Source organism: Rutilus rutilus (genome assembly GCF_951802725.1).
Source record: "Rutilus rutilus genome assembly, chromosome: 1".
Lineage (NCBI taxonomy): Eukaryota > Metazoa > Chordata > Actinopteri > Cypriniformes > Leuciscidae > Rutilus > Rutilus rutilus.
This window is the reverse complement of record NC_140209.1, coordinates 39,291,225-39,311,156: the sequence shown is the minus strand read 5'-3', so window position 1 is coordinate 39,311,156 and position 19,932 is coordinate 39,291,225. Positions and strand designations below refer to the sequence as shown.

The 19,932-nt window shown below is 37.1% G+C and overlaps 2 protein-coding genes across 4 annotated transcripts; both read left to right on the top strand.

The window, feature by feature from the left end:
- The first annotated feature begins 1,928 nt into the window (after positions 1-1,928).
- On the top strand, positions 1,929-6,021 carry LOC311306363 (actin-related protein 2/3 complex subunit 1A). The gene is made up of 10 exons (XM_084434719.1): positions 1,929-2,109; positions 2,549-2,629; positions 2,916-3,020; positions 3,541-3,763; positions 3,875-3,982; positions 4,068-4,274; positions 4,482-4,557; positions 4,835-5,025; positions 5,140-5,230; positions 5,352-6,021. The coding sequence occupies exons 2-10, from the start codon at positions 2,566-2,568 to the stop codon at positions 5,355-5,357; spliced, it is 1,071 nt and encodes a 356-aa protein (XP_084290845.1). The 5' UTR covers positions 1,929-2,109; positions 2,549-2,565; the 3' UTR covers positions 5,358-6,021.
- A 435-nt stretch (positions 6,022-6,456) lies between these two features.
- On the top strand, positions 6,457-18,444 carry wipi1 (WD repeat domain, phosphoinositide interacting 1). Of its 3 annotated transcripts, XM_084432976.1 has the most exons (14): positions 6,457-6,569; positions 6,650-6,835; positions 8,054-8,136; positions 9,377-9,546; positions 9,733-9,829; positions 9,939-10,036; positions 10,194-10,286; positions 12,383-12,453; positions 12,608-12,715; positions 12,837-13,001; positions 13,094-13,201; positions 15,164-15,294; positions 15,374-15,474; positions 17,840-18,444. In XM_084432976.1, exons 1-14 carry the CDS (start codon positions 6,538-6,540, stop codon positions 17,888-17,890), a joined length of 1,494 nt encoding a protein of 497 aa, XP_084289102.1. In that variant the 5' UTR covers positions 6,457-6,537; the 3' UTR covers positions 17,891-18,444. The 3 variants fall into 3 exon arrangements, with proteins under 3 accessions (XP_084289102.1, XP_084289104.1, XP_084289103.1); XM_084432978.1 differs by lacking the exon at positions 6,457-6,569 and having other exon boundaries at positions 6,597-6,835; XM_084432977.1 differs by lacking the exon at positions 6,457-6,569 and having other exon boundaries at positions 6,599-6,835; positions 9,380-9,546.
- Positions 18,445-19,932: the final 1,488 nt, after the last annotated feature.

The window sequence follows — 19,932 nt, the reverse complement described above, 5'->3', positions numbered from 1 at the left end:
TAAACCCAAGCCTGCCTTGTCCTTATTCAACCAGAGTCATAACCACCACTGACATTGAGGGGGAACGTAATCCCCGCAATATTAGGATTAAGTCGACCGATATGTGCATCTGAATGGTTGACTAATATTATTAGGCCTACATTACACCCCCTTAAAATAGGCCTAAATTACATGAATGCATTCTTGACTTCAACTAAACCACTTCACTAGCACATCATCACTGGTAATGAGGTCCTTAATCAAAATGTAACATTAAATAGCTAAACATTTACATTTATTCATTTACCAGATACTTTTATCCAAAGTGATTTACAAAGGAAAATTATATAAGCAGAAGCCATTATTACTTCTAGATAATTATCTATTTGGTGAGTTTAGCGTAACCACGTAATTTAAAGGGATAGTTTACCCCAAAAAATAAAATTCTGCAATTATTTACTCAACCTCATAATATTTTGTTTTACGGAAGACAAAAGAAGATATTTTGAAGAGTTTTGGCGACCATTAACTTATATTGTATGGAATAAAAAATGTATAGGCCTACTTTATGCGCCACAGAAGAAAGAAATAGTGAATAAATTATGACAAAATTTCATTTTTGAGTGAACTATACATTTAAAGTGCAATTTCGCATTAAATTATTATCTATAAAACAAACAAGTGATTTTCCTTTTAGTTAAAGTCAGTATAAAACGAAAATTGTTTCTTCCCTGTTGTGCCGCTATGGCTTCTCATACCACGCACTTATCAGACGCTCTCACGCCACACATCCATTTTCTCACGCACAGAAAAATCGCGAAGCAAAGAGGACACGGAGACCGACAGACTAGACAGAGCAGGTTATTTTTTATATAAAAACAATTCAGCTCTCAGATTCTGTCAATTCTATTACAATACCGTTTTGGCGCTTGTAAGTGTGATGTGAAAAATCCGCGCCTCAGTTCAAGTGGCACGTGAACCGATCATCTACTAGCTAATAGTAGGCTAAATAAACACGAATGAACAATGTTGAAAGATACAGTACAACTTACCGAAATGTATATTCCTCATACATAATATCGATCAATCTGTGTTTTTCAACCGCGGAAAGAGGTCAATAAAACAGCTGGATAACAATTATGTCACATAACATTTACCTCAGGAAAGCCATTTAATGACCATAATATAGGCTATAGTACGTTAGTTGGCTAGAAAAAAGAGCTATAGAGAGTATTTTGCAAAATATGTGCACTAATAAAATGTACTACTATTATTACTAGGCCTACTATTATTTAAAAAAAAAATATATATATATATATATATATATATATATTTACTTATATCATTAAATAAAGTTGTTATTATAATAAAAACTAGTTATTTTTAACCTTAAATAATACTACCAGCTGATAGGGCTCTCTGTATGTTTACAGCATAGGTGAGATTTTTTTTTCTTTTTTTTTCTTCTTTTTTTAAAAAATTAACACCTTTCTTGTTTAGGCTACCTAATATTTAGAGTCAATATTGAATCAAATCACAAGAATTGAATTGAAATCGTGAAATTTGTGTCAAGCAATATTTAAAAAAACGTAGCTTACCAGAAATTGTGCCATGTAAACATTGTAGCATGTTGTCACTAAACCTAATACAATTGTTTAGTTACTAAAATGTTTTGACAATCATAATACATTTTTTTTGTAATACATTACTTTTTTATTATTATTATTGCTATTGTTGTGATGTCATGTAAACAGGTCATTAGAGATGTTGTTGCAAGAGAATAAAGGAAGTTATTTTGATTAAAGATTTCAAGGAAACATGCATTAAAAAATAAAATAATAATAATTTATAATAAACACTGCAATATTCCATAAAAAATATGAGTTGTCTATTTTGATTTCATGGTGACTTTAATGCTGAGGATAAGACTGCACAGGCCAGGTGCCTATATCAGAACATAAAAACACACCCTCTGTTATCTCCTCCCTGCTGCCTCTGCAGCCCTTCCTGCCACTGCTCAATCTCATTCGTGTCGACTGCCCAGAGTCCACGAACATAGCCTTCCAAAAGCTCTCCAGCTCGAGGATAGAGGACATAACACTATCTAGCAAAAGAGAGGAAAAGATAAAGGTGAGGGCATAGTCAGTTGTCCAAAGTCAGGTAGGGTAAGGTTATGTTGTTTGCTGTGCAAATCTGTAATCACTGCTCAGTCATACCAATGTACCATAACTTAACTGCCATTTTTAATGGGAACGGGATGAAGAATGGCTCTTTTCCGGTACTGAACAGTGTAACATGTCTGTAAAATTAATTTAAATAAATTGAAATTGTGTAAATGTTGTGTTTTGGTGAGGATTCTAGATCGTGGAAAATGTGAATATAGTAACAATGTACCATCTGAATGAATATGTTGAAAGTGACTATTGGCTCAGAGGAGAAATTATAACATTTTTGAAAAATTAAAACAAGAAGATTTGGGTGGAGTAATCCCAACTAACAACACTGCCTTCCTTTTGTAGTCACGTTCTCATGATTGCATACTCTTTCTAACACCTGTGGTGCATTCCAGGGCCTCGTTGTTGAAACATGTCCCTCTATAGCTTTGGATTGGAGCCTCTGTCCTGTCATGCCTGGAACAAAGACCGAACACGTAAGAGCAAACTAGTTTACATTTTAAATATAAATGACATCCCTTCAGCCTCTTAATGTTGCAGCCTGCAGTTCCATTTTCATCCATTAAAATACTCAGAGGAATATCAGTTTGTCTTTGGGAGAAAAGCATGCACTCTTCCATTTGTACGCAGCATTTTGCTATGAACTTACTGTAATATTGTTGCTTTACAAGTGGATTTTTGTTTACAAGAAATTCCAAAATATACTTTTTTCAGGTTTATTTTATGTGTATAAAAAATCCTAATAATATAGTTTTTTATTAGAAATCGCCCTTAGCCCCAACACCAATGATGTGCACATTTACCAGAAGAAAGGAAAGGAATGGATTAAGATTCATGAACTGACAGAGCACAGTGGGCGAATCACAGGTAAGACAAAAGAGAATAGCTGCCACATTAGTCATTAACCTGCCGATACTGTGAAACTGACCCATAAAACAAACATTATCTCAGCGCTCCAATGAAGGGCATGAACTAAACCACTGTAAACATGTGCAAGCCTATATGTCTGAGTCCTTTTTGAAAGTTGCAATGAAATGGAAGTAGTGACAGATCTTTTCTTCCATATTATGATGCACATCCCAGCGAAACAGATTATCGATAAAGAAAAAAAACAGGATGCAGTGGATTGTACACAAGGGGCGTGGTTTAAGATCGAGTTATGACATTATGACAAGGACAAGGTCAAAACTAATTTAAAAAAAATGAAACATATGCATGGATAGTTCACAATAAGATCAATAACATGCATTTAGAAACTAAATGAATTGATACTATTTCAGTTTGCCAGTAACTAAAACTGCACAATAAAATATGTTGCACTAAAATCTTTTAATATATAGATTTTAATAATAAATGAACATAACTAACAATTGATGTCACTTTTTAGGGATTGATTGGGCCCCAGAGTCCAACCGTATAGTGACATGTGCCTCCGATAGGAATGCCTATGTGTGGACACTTAAGGATGGGGTTTGGAAGCCAACATTGGTGCTGGTTCGCATCAATCGAGCTGCCACATGTGTCAAGTGGTCACCTCTTGAGAACAAGTTTGCTCTTGGAAGTGGAGCCAAACTTATTTCAGTGTGCTACTTTGAAAAAGAAAATGACTGGTGAGACTTGATTGTATAATATCTTTTGTTGCTTATAATATGTCTATGACTATTATGCATTATCTCTCATGTAGCTTTAATAAGCTCTCATGTTCATGATTGCCTCTATAGGTGGCTGAGTAAGCATATCAAGAAACCCATTAACTCCACCGTTCTGAGTCTAGACTGGCATCCCAACAACATGCTGCTGGCAGCTGGCTCTGCTGATCTCAACTGCAGGTTTGATTATTGCGATGATATTATATTCAGACTGCGCAATGTTTTTTTGTTTTTTTTGTAACATAAGTCTTTTTTGTTGTCATAGAATTTTTTCTGCATATATCAAAGACATTGAGGACAGGCCTGGACCAACACCATGGGGATCCAAAATGCCCTTTGGGGAGGTGCTTTTGGAGTATAAGGAGTGCGGAGGCTGGGTGCACAGTGTCTGTTTCTCTCCTTCTGGTGATGCTCTAGCCTGGGTTAGCCACAACAGCGCCATCAGTGTAGCAGACGCCTCACAGGGAAAAGAGTAATACCAAGATTTACATATAACAATTAGCTTAGTTAAACTCCGTTTTCATGCATACACAGAAAAGCAAACTAAAATGATTTGATGCTCAATATCCTTGAATTCTATGCATCTATTAAAAACACTGCCTGAAAGTAATAATATGCACAGCATGATCTTTAGCATTCACTTTTAGATTGCCCACATATGAAATTTTGTGCATTGCAGGGTTACTCAGCTGACAACAAGAGATCTTCCATTGCTGAGCTTGCTGTATGTCAGTGAGACTCAGATTGTAGCTGCGGTAAGACACTAATGATGATAATAAGAAATGTTTCTTGAGCATCAAAGCAGCATATCAGAATGATTTCTGAAGGATCATGTGACACTGAAGACTGGAGTAATGATGCTGAAAATTCAGCTTTGCATTCAAAGGAATAAAATACATTTTAAAACAGATTTAAATATAGGCTACGTCGGTTATTTTAAATTGTAAAAACAAAACAAAAATCACAATATTGCTGTTTTTACTGTATTTTTGATCAAATAACATTTGCGTATATGTGTGTGGTTGATCTTAGGGCCACGACTGTTGCCCTTATCAGTTCTCATACAAGGGTCCTGGATGCTTAGAGTTTGTGAAGAAAGTGGACATTCCCAAGCAGAGCTCCAAGGGCAACATGTCTGCCATGCAGCATTTCCGTAATCTGGACAAAAGAGCGACTGATGAGGAAGACACTGAGTTGGGCAGTCTTCATCAGAACAGCATCACGTAATAGAAGGCGCTAGCACACAAGATTTTGGCCTAATTTCAACATCTTTTGCATTATGCTAACATTTTAGAGAAATTGAATTGCAGTTTGCTAAGACTTTGTTTCTACTGTAGCCAACTATGTATTCTGGAAGGGCTGAAGGCCAAGGTGGAGAAATTCAGCAGTGTGTCTTTAGATGGTGCCATGGTTGTCTGGGATTTCAAGGTATTGTACTGTCACGAAACAACTTGTGAGCCATTTTAATATTACTGTTTAAATCTAGATTGTCTAAGCATTGTCTGTACTTATATTAATAATGACATTTCCTCTTTAATGTTATTTTTAGCACTGAAACACCATGGGATCTGGAGAGAGCAGAAAACAATAATAATCTGGGACCATCTTTTTTCTCAGACACTTTTTTTGCATTAACTTTAAAGTAATTATAGCCTATTAATATAATGATGTACTGTGGTGTGATGGCTGATCCCAAACTCGGTTTTGTTCAATAGCTTTTGTGCAGTATTAATTCATCTAAACAGTGCAAAAATAAATGACCGTTTAGCACCAAGAAGACAATTAACTTTGTATGAAATGACTATCATAAATGCACATTTCATTTTCTATTCCAAGTGTGCTGCTAAAGAAAGAACACAGATTCTGCATTTCAGGTTTTGTTTTTTAATGATTTGTAAAAAATACAAAAATGACTATTAAAAACATTGGGTGATTTTGTCTTTTTTTTCTCTCTGTGTGTTGGAACTCTTGCTACAGCACGTCATCAACTGCAAAAGTTTGTTAGATGCAAATGACTACTATGCAAATGACTGATAAACTGATGAGTGGACGAAGGATTTGACGGATGGAGTGAAAACACTTTTTATTTTAAATAAATAGTATTTTCATAAAACATGAAAAAACAACAACTTTTTAACCGAGAGATATAATGAATGAATGAATGAGGAATTTATATAGCGCTATATAACATTATAATAAACTTTGTATAATGTTTATGTATATGTTTTCATGTATTTTATTTACTGAATAACGGCTGCAACAAACTGGAACACATTACATTTCAATAAACCATTTTTGATCAAACTGGAAAATATTCCAGGCCAGGATGTGAATGATCACGTGATGACGTTTAAGAACAACCGAATCGGGTTAAAATCAGTCACTAAACTGTTGGAAAGAAGCGATGCGCAGAAATAGAGTCGGGCTTCCTAGGACTAATAAATATTGCGCGGCAGAGCAAGAATAAAAGGCTGTGAGTGAGTGACTCTTTCATGGAAGTATTCGTGAAAATTGGACAAATGTAATACTGCAAAGCCAAACCACTCCCCCTTTGACTTAATTCCGCACTTACCGCCAATCAGCGTCCATCTTAGTTCACTCGACCAATCAGTGCTCAGCCGGACGACAACACAGCGCATTTTCCTTCAACCACTAGTATGTGATGTTGATGTGACGCAACAACTATCAGCTGGTTTTGTTTTGCTTCATTCCCTATGCTCCGCTAGAAGTCGTAAATGTACAAAAACTTGCGTTTTAATTCATTAATGTGAGGCAGAAGAATAGCTGAAGCGTTGGAGTATATTTGTCTTCCACTTTATTCGGACCTTACAGTTTTTTCTTCAGTAGGTCTCCGCTTTGCCACTATCTTTCCAAGAGGTCCAACCGATCCCAGGCCTCCGATCCAGGGCGGAGGGAGGGAAGGAGGTCGTTGGGAATCGGGATCGGGATGGAGATCGAGGAGGGAGCCGACGGTCCTGGCGGGCCGGGGCCGGGGCCGGGGCCGTGCTGCGTCTCCTTCAACCAGGACTCCACGTAAGCATCATCTGCCGAATCGGATATTTCTATGATGCTATTAACAGCGGGTTACCTTACAAGAGGGAATGTCACCTCTGCTTAAAGGATTGTCCGCTATTTACTGTCTGTTTTGATTATTACACATCCATAAAAAGCCAGTCACTATGTTATAACGGTGTTTTGCATGCGTAATAATGAGAGATGAGCTTAGTGTTGTTTCAGCACTGTTTTTCAATGGTTGTACAATGTTGTTTTTTTGAGCAGAAGTGCTTTAAATGGGATTGAACTTACAAACAAAACACAACAAAAATCCACTAATAGTACTTATAGATTAGATATGATTATGAATATTGTAGCCTATGATTTTATAGAGAAGAAACTGAATGTTGCTCCCTTTTTCACGTTTTCTCAAAGCAGCATTTGCAGTATTGTGAGACTGTATTGATCAGTCCACAGTCTCCTGACTAAATGAGCCGCTCGTGTCCTCTTTTCTAGTGGCTGATTGATCACACTGGTTTCTTGTCTGAAAAGTCAAGCACAGCAAATCAAACACAAAACATGACACTGAGAGTCAGGCGATCTGATATATCGCCCCCTTTGAGATTGTAGTCAGCTATCTCTCTTGGGACAAAAAACACATATGTATTAGAAAAATGTTGTATATATAAGGTATACCAGTCACAGTGGTAATTATTACCAACACATGTCAGACAGTCCTGCTGTAAACACAAGGTTTTGTTTTGGGTTTCAGCAGTGTGGTCAGTGATGGTGGAGACATACCTATGTTCTCCAATAAAAGTAGAAAAGGACATGCTAAGCACAGGATCTGACGTGAACAGCTTTTTCTAGAGGAATGAAGGGCCTGCAAAACAGATGTGGGCTTTCCTCCCCCCTCCCTTAAAAATAGATCCCAGTTAATGTAACAGACATCAACTCTTCTGTTTATATGTAAGCCAAATGATTACAATCCACACAAATGCTTCTATCTTGAGTCAGGACCTGTGTTGTATTAGGATTTTAAAAGGACTTGGCTTTCCACTTAAAAATTAAGTGGTAGTTTCTGTGTTGGCCATTGCATCTGTGTTTTCCTTCATTATAATAAAGAAAATCAATCTAATTATATTATATTGTACTGTATTAAGCTGTTTATACATAATAAATTGCATGTACACAGTGGATAATGGATGTATTCATTTACCAGATTTGATACAGCATCATATCTTGTTGTTTTTCCAGGTCTTTGGCTGTGGGCACCAAAACTGGATACAAACTATTCTCTGTGACCTCTGTGGAAAAACTGGACTGCATTCATGAGAGTAGTGAGATATTTTTCCATTCTTTTTTTTGCGTAAACTTGATATAAATGGCAAGTATGACTGTCTGCCAAACCTACAGTGCAATAGGAGGAACCATCATGTGCAATATAATGAAGTTATCATAGGGTGTAGTCACTTTCTAACGAGTCACTTAACAAATACATTGAAAATGCCATCTCATTTCCTTGGTATTTTGTTGAGAAAGATAGGAGAAGATATTTGACTTTACAAATATTTTGGAGAATGTTTGTCTCTGTATGTGACATGTGGCTGTGTTGCCAATATTGATGTGATAAACTCACCCTAGAGGGCGTAAAGTTGTCCTTGTCTGTTTTGATTTATGTTACATCAGACATCCCAACCTGCAAAAGGTCATTTCAGGGAGGTATCCCGAAGACACCCCCTTTTTTGGGGCACTCTCCCTCTGCCATGGCGCTCCTGTGTCTAGAGACACTGAACTGATTCATTCGGTTCGGGAGAAGAGATAAAAGCTCGCCCACACTGACAATTGATTGGTTGATTTACCGAAACAGGCCAATCAGATGCTCTCTATCGTACATGCGCTTCATGAGGCACACACGCACACACATGCAAGGTCTCTCGCTCCCTCTCCCTCTCTGCTGTGCACGCGTGCTACACGTTTTTTGGAGCACAGTCTCTGTCTCCCATGCGCGCTCTTGCTCGCTCGCTCTAGATTCCGGGAGATTTGAACTCATTTGCGGGCATTAGGGAGCCGCTATCAATATGCGGGAGACTCCCGGAACTTCCGGGAGACTTGGGATGTCTGTTACATGGTGGCAATGCCTTATGTGTTTGATATTGTATCTGCAGCCCACAACAAAGATGGCGGGTAAAAAGCTAAAGACAGAGAAACAGCCTGTTTTGCTGATGTGTGTAAAATAAAAGGTAAACTTGGAAAAGCATAGGGGACTTATTTACAATAATGTAATGGTAAAGAAAAAGAAATGAAAATAATTACTTTAGCCTCATATCACTGACAACCTGTATATTTATTTTATTTCTTTGGAACAAAATAAAGTGGGTCAAGCTGCAAAAAACACACATTTACACTGATTGTTAAGTGTACACAATGACTGTGTTTACATTTTATATTTGAACTGATTTAAAGAGAAACATTTTCCCCTTTAAATGTAGCTCATCCTTAAAAAGATGTGCCTCAGCTACATGTGTCTTTTTTAGTTTATGTTGCTGCTAATGTGTCCTTTTCTCTTCTCCCCTTCAGCAGAAACTCCAGACGTGTATATCGTGGAAAGGCTTTTCTCCAGCAGCCTGGTTGTGGTGGTGAGTCAGTCCATGCCACGTCGCATGAATGTCTACCACTTCAAAAAGGGCACAGAGATTTGCAACTACAGTTACTCGAACAACATTCTTGCAGTGCGTCTCAACAGACAGGTAAATACAACACAGCTGTGCTGGAGCGAGGCACCTGCCACTTATAAATTATAAAGCTTCTGGACAAGATGATTGCCTTTCTGTGCTCTTTCGTCGTTAAACTTGAAAATGTGGTTTGGTTTGTTAGTAAATATGTAATTTGTTTTTATATGTGTGTGTGGTTTTTTTTTTTTTTTTTCGTGGCAGAGACTGGTTGTCTGTCTGGAGGAATCCATTTATATCCACAATATAAAAGACATGAAACTCCTGAAAACCCTTCTCAACACACCATCCAACCCATCAGGTAAGGGAATTGAAAAACAAATCAAACAAAAACAGTTCATCTAGACTAATCATTTTTAACTGTCTGTGTAAATCTGTATAAATATTAACCCTCTCATGTGTTTCTGTAGGTCTCTGTGCTCTCTCCATCAACCATTCCAACTCTTTCCTGGCATATCCAGGCAGTGACACCATCGGAGAAATTATTGTCTATGATGCCAACAATCTGGTAAAAACGCAGGCCAAGAAACTGTTTAGCTGTTCATTTTGGCAGTTCCTTTGGTTGAGTTAGTTGCTATACGTGAGACAAATGCCTGCTCTTCAGTCCTGATGCACTGTATAAATCTTTGTCTTTGTTGTGTGTTTGTGTGTCTTTGTCTGCTCAGAGCACTGTGACCATGATTCCAGCTCATGACAGTCCACTGGCCGCCATCACCTTCAATGCCTCCGGCACCAAACTGGCCAGTGCTTCTGAAAGGGTAAAGCTCCACTGTTATACAGAAACACTGTTAGTGAACCTCACAACACCGTTTAAGAACACGTCTGGGTCAAAAAAACTTCACAATAAGGTTCTATTAGTTAACATTAGTTTATGTATTAACTAACTTTAACTAACAATGAGCAATACATTTGTTACAGTTTTTATTATTCTTTGTTGATGTTAGCTAATAAAAACAACTGTTCATTGTTGAAATTAATGTTGAAATTAATATTAAATAAGATTAATAAATGCTGTAGAAGTATTTTTCATTGTTAGTTCATGTTAACTAATGTAGTTAAATAATGTTAATAAATGGAAACTTATTGTAAAGTGATGCCGAAATTATATTTTGCCTTTTTTTGGTAGCATTAAGATTTTTTGCATTGTGATTATTTTCATGTCAGTTTAGCACACCCCACATTGTCATTAACATAAAGCATTTTTTTTTTTATTGTATTTTCATATGCAAAATTTTCATTATGCAAAAAAGAAATATGATGTTATGTAATTGTTTTATGTTTTTTAGGGTTGTATATGTTACAAGGCTTTTATGCTGATTTAAATAAAAAAAACATTATATAATAATATTTTGTTGTAATTATAATATTTGTTTATTTTTAAATGTAATATTTAATTATATTTACATTATTTGAATCTTTTTGACTCCACAACAATATTTGAAGGCCCCAGATATCTCCAGTTGTTTGTGATTTATTGGACAAGAATTAAGGATAAATATTATATTTTTTACTCAGAATTTCTACCCGATAAAGTATTTTAGAGCTGTTAAGTAAAGGGGTCATATGATGGTTCTAAAAAAGACCATTATTTTGTGCATTTGGTTTAATGCAATGTGTTTACACTGTTTTAGGTTAAAAAAGTCATTATTTGACACATACTGTGCATTATTGTTGCTCCTCTATTCCCCGCCTTTCTGAAACGCGTCGATTTTTACAAAGCTCATCGTTCTGAAAAGCGTGTTGTGCTCTGATTGGCAAGCGATCCAGTGCCTTGTGATTGGGCCAAAAACCTTAAGCGCGTGACGGAAATATCACGCCCCTTACCATATTTGGAACATCAGCTCCCAGAGCAATAATGACAGGTGATTAAAGGTTGTATCAGTGATTTCAGGCCCAAAAAAGGCCCAAACATAAATGATCACATTCATCTAATCTTTCCTAACGATCCGCTAGCTGCCCGCCCCATAAGCAGGCCGTCAAAACCTCACAACACCCTCCCCCTGTCGGTGATTGGTTGGAACACTATTGGTTTTGAGTGGTTGGTGAAACCAATTGTTTTTGTGTGCAGATCTCAGAGCCTAGGCTGCCTACGGAGACGCGTTTTTTTGACGGCATGCTTATGGGGCGGGCAGCTAGCGGATCGTTAGGAAAGATTAGATGAATGTGATCATTTATGTTTGGGCCTTTTTTGGGCCTGAAATCGCTGATACAACCTTTAATGATAATGACACTGTTCTGGAACAGTGTTGAAAATAAAGCTTAAGCACTGTTTTCTAATTGTGTCCTCTTTTGGAAGGCCAAACAAAGTAGTTTGGCTTTAGCAACGAAAAACAGTGTCTCCACGACATGGCGGCGCCGGATAATACAGCGAGAATAAAAGTTAGGCCTTCTTTCTTTGAACACATTTGGGTGGTGTTATGAAACATACTGACCATATGTCCAGATTTGCTGTATTGTGAAATATACGGAGCACCTAAAGGGACAAAAATGAGATGAGAGGGAAAAAATATTTCAATGCTTTTGCATTCACTCACAAAAGTTTCTCGGGGGAACTCAAAAATATGCGAGGGAACGCAAAGGCATTGGCATCATTTTTCCATTTTCCTCCACCATGTCCCTTTAGGGGCTCCATGGAAATAAAATGTCACAATGAAAAACAATTCTAATTGTCCTAAAATATGTTTTGTATTCTTTAGGCAAAATATAATGTCTTGTTTTTTGGTGTTTTTTCTTTCTATTTACGGGGTGAAATGCAACCCAGACGTGTTTATGAGAGATTCACATAGTCATACCTTACACACAAACGTAGACACACAGCTCCGAGCATCTGTCCACTTCTTTTCTCCCGTCCCAGGGCACAGTGATCCGAGTCTTCTCCATTCCAGAGGGACTGCGCTTGTTTGAGTTCCGGCGGGGGATGAAAAGGTAAAATGATGATGATGATGATTCAAAGCTCACAGTGAGCACTGAAGATACTTTAATCATACAGAAAGAGAGTTGAAGGTGTGTGTGTAAACTGTGGTATGTGTGAGTCTGTTTTGTGTATGCTTTTGACCTTTGTGTGTTTGTGTCCCCAAAGGTATGTCAACATCAGCTCCCTTTCCTTCAGCCCGGATGCTCAGTTCCTCTGTGCCTCAAGCAATACAGAGACGGTGCACATTTTCAAGCTTGAACAGCACAGCCCAAGGTACTGAAAAAGCTCCTTGCTACCAGTCTAACTGAGTCAGGATCTCTTTTTTTTTTTACTGACAAATCTAAACTTTGTCAGTGTTTGTGTTTGTGTTCATCCATGTTTTTTTTACTTGCAGTGGGGAGGAGGAAGCTCCCTCTTGGTCAACATATGTAGGTAAGATGTTCACAGCAGCCAGTAGCTACCTCCCAGCACAGGTGTCAGGCATGATGAGTCAAGACCGAGCCTTCGCAACCGTCCGTCTCCAGATGGCCGGTCAGAAGAATGTCTGTGCCCTGGCAATGTGAGTCCTGCAGTCATTACACAGCAATCTAGAATGAGTAACAGTATTTACTGAGATAAAAACTCATTCAAGAGTTTCACTTGACCAATCAGAATCCAGAAACTTCCACGTTTGCTTGTGGCCTCCTCTGATGGGCAGCTATTCATCTATAACATTGACCCTCAAGATGGGGGTGAGTGCACTCTGGTGCAGAAGCACAGGTGAGTTTTCACTCTTTTTTTAAACAAATGAGCTGTGTGGTACGTTATTAAATATAGCATGTCAATTTTTTTTAATAAAAATTGTTTTTGTGCTGTTCATACTTTCATGCTGGATTCCATTGTAAGTGCTCAGGCAACTGGACGAGTGCAAAAGGCTTCAAACTTTTCACTGTTCACTTAAAATGGTTAAAGGAATAGTTTTAAAAATGAACATTCTATCATCATCAAGTAGTTTCAAACCTTTATTCTACTGAACACAAAAGAAGGTATTTGAAGAATGTCGGTAACAAAACAGTTGATGGACACCAATGACTTCCATAGTAGGGAAAAAAATACAATGGAAGTCAATGGGGCACATCAACTGTCTGGTTACCGACATTCTTCAAATATCTTCTTTTGTGTTTAGCGGAAGAAAGAAATTCACACAGGTTTGAAACTACTTAAGGGTGAGTAAATTATGATTTTTAGGTGAACTATCCCTTTAAGAAGTTCAGTGACCTTTTCTGCATTTTACATCATCATGCCAGTGGATGACAAGAATCAACAAGTAGTGTCTTTTTGTGCATTATGAGCTTTGTCATTGAGTCTGACTCAAGTGATTCATTGAAAAGCACAAACAAAACAAGTCTTATTAAAATTTGCATGCCTACAATTCTACTGAGATTCTACAGAAAGAGTGTTCATTAAGATGCAGAAGTGTTTTCCCCCCAAAAATGACTAGTTTTGTTACAGTTAGCTAAAACTACAACTAAAATGATTGAAATAAAGCTGAAATAAAAGATTTTAGTTAAAAACTTAAACTTACAAAACCTAAAATTAACCGTGGAAACTAACTGAAGTTGAAAATAGTATTAGAATTACTAAAACTAAATCTTAAATAAAAATAATTAAAGCCCAACAGAAATATAAAAAACTACAAATGACAGCACATAACAACATTACTAAAACTTAAACTAAAATGAAAATGCAAACTGAAAATATAAAAAGAAAAATAATATAAAATAGTTAAAAATAAGCTATAGTAAATACTATATGGTGCATAAATAATACTAAAATAACACTGTAAATGACAAAAAAGAAAAGAAATTTTCTCCCTCCAGTCAAATGTGGGGCATAATTAATCAAGAAAAAATTGCTCTAAATGAATTAATAGATTCTTAGTGAGTTTTAAGTGTGCGTGGTAAGCGGTAAGTTTTACAAATTCATAATTCTTCCACCCCTTTTCTTTCATTGCTCGGAATGACTCGCATGCCGACATGCACACTCTGGTTCAGTCACTGACTCAGCAAATCCTCGTTCATGAATGAGGTGACCCAATTCATTCAATCCATTTACGAACAAGAGGCCTCGATGTGGTAGTTAGCAACTTACATATTTTTTTAAAGCACAGCAGTTTCAAAATTCATGTTTGAGGTATGACTGTGCTAGCCTGACTACGTCAGACTTCCTACTTCCGCTCAATTTCATTTCGCTTCTGTCAGTCTGAGATAGCAGCCTATCTTTCAGTTTTCCAGCGGCCTTCGGACGGCCGGGCCAATCAACGGACAGAGGGCGGGCTGAGAGCCGTGACGTAGACGCTGATTGTACCGTGGATGCGTAGATTTACTTCACATAATCTGCAAAAGTCGTTCACAGCCATGTTCACTCCGGTATTTCGCTCGATGGTTTTGTTTTCGCATCATACATGTGTTTACAGTGGAAGTTAGATGCGGCTGAGCATGCGCATAACACACGCCATAACCAAACGTCATGTGATTGGCTTACGGGAACCAATGATTTTAAACGTCAGACAAGCGCCCCCTAGCAAGAGAGAAAACACTTCTCTATTATGCCATTTCAGACTCTGTCTACGAAGCAAAGCGAAGTAGCAGAGTTTGGTATTACCAGGCTATGACTGTGCAATTTATATCGTAGAACAAAGCATGAAAGTCTCTTTGTACTGATGTCTCCTTTAACCCCCAGGTTGTTTGGATCAGATAAGGAGTGGGAGGAGACAGAGAAATCTGAACTCGCAGAGCCACCGCAAGCATGCCAGTCATATGCTGCCACCGTGGCCATCCCCACCTCTGGACCCGTTACAGCCACTCTCACAGGTACCACAACACCCTTAAACACGCGCATTCATTCACATTTGAACTCATTTTCATGATCACCCAACTGTGTTCTTCTCAGGGTACTCCGAGGATGGGGGAGCTAAGAAGGGCGAGGTGATTCCCGAGCATGAGTTCGCAGCAGGGCCTGTGTGCCTGGACGACGAAACTGAATTTCCTCCCGTGAGCATTCGCTAACCTCTCCAAGTCAAAGCACCGGTGTTGCATTCCAGTGTATGGGGTTGTCTTGTCCCTCTGTCCACAAGCATTCAAACCAAGTGTGATTTATTATCTGTAACCAAACCAACACCAGCCTCTTCAGGTCTGATGAGGACCAAATGTTGCAGTTTAGTCACATCAGAAGCTGAATATGTTGTTTCTTACACAACATAAAATGACAAATATCACTCCAGACATTATTTCTTTGAAAAATGAAATAACTTAGTATATATTTCAGTGGTATTACTCTGTATTTAGACTGAAGTAATGCTACATTAATGTATTTACCCCAAGTTCAGGGTGAATACAGGCAAAGTGGGACACTTAAAGGTACACTATTTAACTTTTGGCCGGCTAGCGATTAAAAACAAAACTGCATGCATTTTGCAGAAGAACATTGTTTTGGTTGTGCTTGTACACTGCGGATGAATATGGTTATCCTACTGATCATAAAACATTCACTACTTGGCTTAAGAGATATAATATACAGTTTGGATAGAAAGGATGTTAGAGAGCTACATATGGCAGTCTATCTGTTTAATAAAATATCTTACCTGTTGAGTAATAAAACAGCATCTCCATGATGCTTTTACAACATTTCAAATCCCTCAGTTCTCGCCATCTCTGAAAAGTCAAGCCAGTATTGATTCTTGTTTTATTACGAGCTCTGTCCCGTTCTCTTGTTGCCTGCAGACTCTCCTCTGTTTTGTGTGTTTTAAAAAACGGGTGATTCGTTGTGTGAGCTAACCTATACCACTCGCACACCATACGCGCGTCAAAGGAGCTGAAGGAACTTTCCTCTATTTACGGATATGACGAGACAGGCACGGACGAGTGACGTATCAATTTACCCGCCTGTCTAAACACTTAAAATGGGCTTACCATAGAGAATCAGGGAAAGACAAGAACATGTTTTGGAAGAAGGATTGATGATGTATTGAACAAAAACAAAAGTTACATATTGTACCTTTAAGCATAGTCACTATTACTAAAAACATTGCATTTACTTCATATAAATAGTATGTAATGAAATACCATTCAAATGTTAAGGGTCAGTACGATTTTGTTTATTTCTTAAAGAAATTAATACTTTTATTCAGCAAGGATGCATTAAATTAATTAAAAGTGACAGTAAATACATTTATAATGTTATAAATGATTGTTATTTTAAATGAATGCTGTCTATTAACTTTTATCAAAATATGTGACATTGAAAACTAGTAAGTAGTAAGTAATGATGTTGAAAATTCAGCGTTGTCATCACAGGAATAAATTATATTTTAAAATACATTAAAATTACATAAAATATTTTAAATTGTAATAATATTTCACAATAGTACTGTTTTACTGTACTTTTGATCTAATAAATACAGCCTTGGTGAGCATAAGAGACTTTCTTGAAAAGCATTTAAAAAAACTTTTGAACGGCGGTGTACACTGTATGTAACAAATCTAATCATAATTTAAAAACAAAGGCAGTGACAAATCATCCAAATGTGTTTCACTTTATATATATTCATCTTAGATGTTGAAAAACATTTTCTGACACTAAACCAGCTGTTGCTGTTTTATGATGTCTCTGATCTTATATACATGGACGTGAGCAGATGTCAGTTGACTGATTCGTTTGTTTGTGCACAGACAGGACCAAGATATGAATGCATTGAATCCACCCTAGTTATTTGTTTTGATGCAGTAAATGCTGGGTTGATTCCTGGCCATTGCTTCATTAGATAACTATGTAACTATGAGAACTCTTTTTCTATTTCAGTCTAAATTTCATGACGTCAAACACATTTTTGTCTATGCACACACACACAACACACAACATACAGGAGCATAAACATTCTACACCTTACATTCTGAACAAATCTCAATGGATTAATTGGATTTTAGCGAAGATATTTTATGATGCGAACAATCTCAAGATCAAGTGGAGGTATTAATAATGCTTTACATTGATGCAGTGCTCACTTAACTCCACATGGTGGAGCACTTATTGTTGTCCAGCAGGCCTTGTTACTGCTAACACTTCATGTCTCATTTTGATAGATCAGAAACTATAGTCTTTCAGATAGTTTAATAATATTGGTTTAAATGGAGGAGCTCAGGACTCTGTTGTCAGAAGGATTTTATCATTTATAAGATATCAGTTTGAACTTACATATTCAGATGCCATTGCTATTGCTTTCATATACCTTCCGAGTGTCGTTGTGACTAACTGATATGGGTCAAACATGTTCTCAGCTAGCTCCTGTTGAGATCTGTATCTGTCTATAACACACCCATGGCTGAGGGAACAATAAAGCTCTGTTCTGGTTTCCGGTAGATAAATTGGTGCCGTGACGGATCTGGGCGAGGCAAGGGGAGACGACCGTGAGAGAGGGTAGAGAACAGGCGGAGGCCGCAACTGTCAATGGAGGACCCTCAGTGCATGAGCAAGGACAAACAATGATAATAATGATAAAAACTAACTTCAGGGTGCTAAATTATTAACGGAACGGTTGAAATGCTAATATCTTAAATTGAGTTGATCAGGGATTTGGGTCGTTGTCACTCAATCCCCTGAAGGGTGTGTTATAAATGAGGTGCATGACTGAAATATAACCACATATTGTTCTAGTTATGTAACACATCGTATTAATTCAGTCGTAATACTGTAGCATTTTATTCTTTTAATTTATAACACCATCATATTGAATCATAAGAGAAGAGGAATTACTTTTTTTTATATATATGTGTTTTGCTGTATTGATACTTAATATGTTTACATGTTACCATCCTGGATACTAATACAGCGGGATGTTTTGTATGTATGTGCCTATAATTTTACTTGTAAAAGTGCAAAGTATTTTGCTGGATCGCTCAAGACCAAAAGACAAAAAAAGATATGAATATGTAGGAAATATATTAGGAATGAAATTATGCAAAGCACCTCTTGTCTCCTGTGGTTTTTTCTTTAGCAAATTATTTGTTACAAAGGAAGTGAATAGATACTACCATTCAAAAGGTCTTTTTTTTTCTTTTAAAAAAATAAATTCTATTTATTAATATTGACAGTAAAGACATTTGTAATATTCCAAAAAGCAGCACAACTGTTTTCAACATTGATACTAATAATAAATGTTTCTTTAGCAACAAATCATCATATTAAAATTATTTCTGAAGGATCATGTGACACTGAAGACTGGAGTAATGATGCTGAAAATTCAGCTTTGACATCACAGAAAATAAAATTACATTATAAAACATATTCAAATAGTTCATTTAAATTGCAGTATTATTTCACAATATTAGTTTTACTGCATTTTAGATCAAATAAATGCAGCCTTGGAGAGACTTCACAAACTTTATGTTTTTATAATTATATCTTACTGACCTGACTTGACATGACTTTAAACAGCTTTCTGAGTTATCACCAGTCAACCTGATAAAAATCGAATGATATTGGAGATAGACTGAGGACACCATGAACATTTCTGACTAACGTCATATACAGTATTTGTGCCATAGGTCGCAGTAGATTGTCTTTGTCTATCTAACAGTTGATTTTAAAGATGAATTGTAAAAAAGGTTTGAATAGAAATGCATTTCACAAATTGCTTAAGAGGCTTTTGTCTTTACAATCTTGATGGTATGGCCCACAGAGATCTTGAGATCCTTCATACTAAAACATATGAAGTGTGAGTTTGCCATGTCTTTCTTTTACAGTGTAAACAAAGCATTTCATAGTCGATAACACTACAAAATGATATAGGATATACGTTTGTACAAATATGAGATCATTAAGGCTAGAATAATCCCTTGGTTATACACCGTTGTATATTTCAGCAAGAAAACCTTAGAAACTGGAGCACTTCGGGTAGTGTGAGAAATCAGCTGTACTTCACTGATCAATATTTGTTTTGAAAGGCAAAAGAACATGTTGAGCTTTGGGCACAATCCCGTCAAAATAACTCCGTTGTCCCACAGTGCTGTGTTCAGCTTCTGAGGTCACGTTATGTTGCCTATTATTCTCTGCACTTGCTTGCAAAAGGATATTAATGGGATACTAATAATAGTTTATAGGTTAGGTTATGTAATTCTATATGTCCTGAAAGTTAGGCCCGCAGCATAATTGATGTACAGAGCTCAAATACAGGGCATGGCTTTGAGACAGGACTGGTGTTGTGACAACAGAGACAGCAGATGAGGTTAAAGGTCAGAGTGAACAACAGAGCTGATAAGTGTAATAAAGGAAGTGCTTTCACGACCTGCTCATGCCAGACAAGGACAAACAGATGGAAAAGAACTGTTTCAACGTGACATGTAGGTACATTTATGTAAATGTATTTTGTACGCAGTCTGAAATGATATGATCTACACATGCGCAGCTGAGCAGGGTAACACTTGACAATAAGGTCCCATAGTTAACATTGGTTA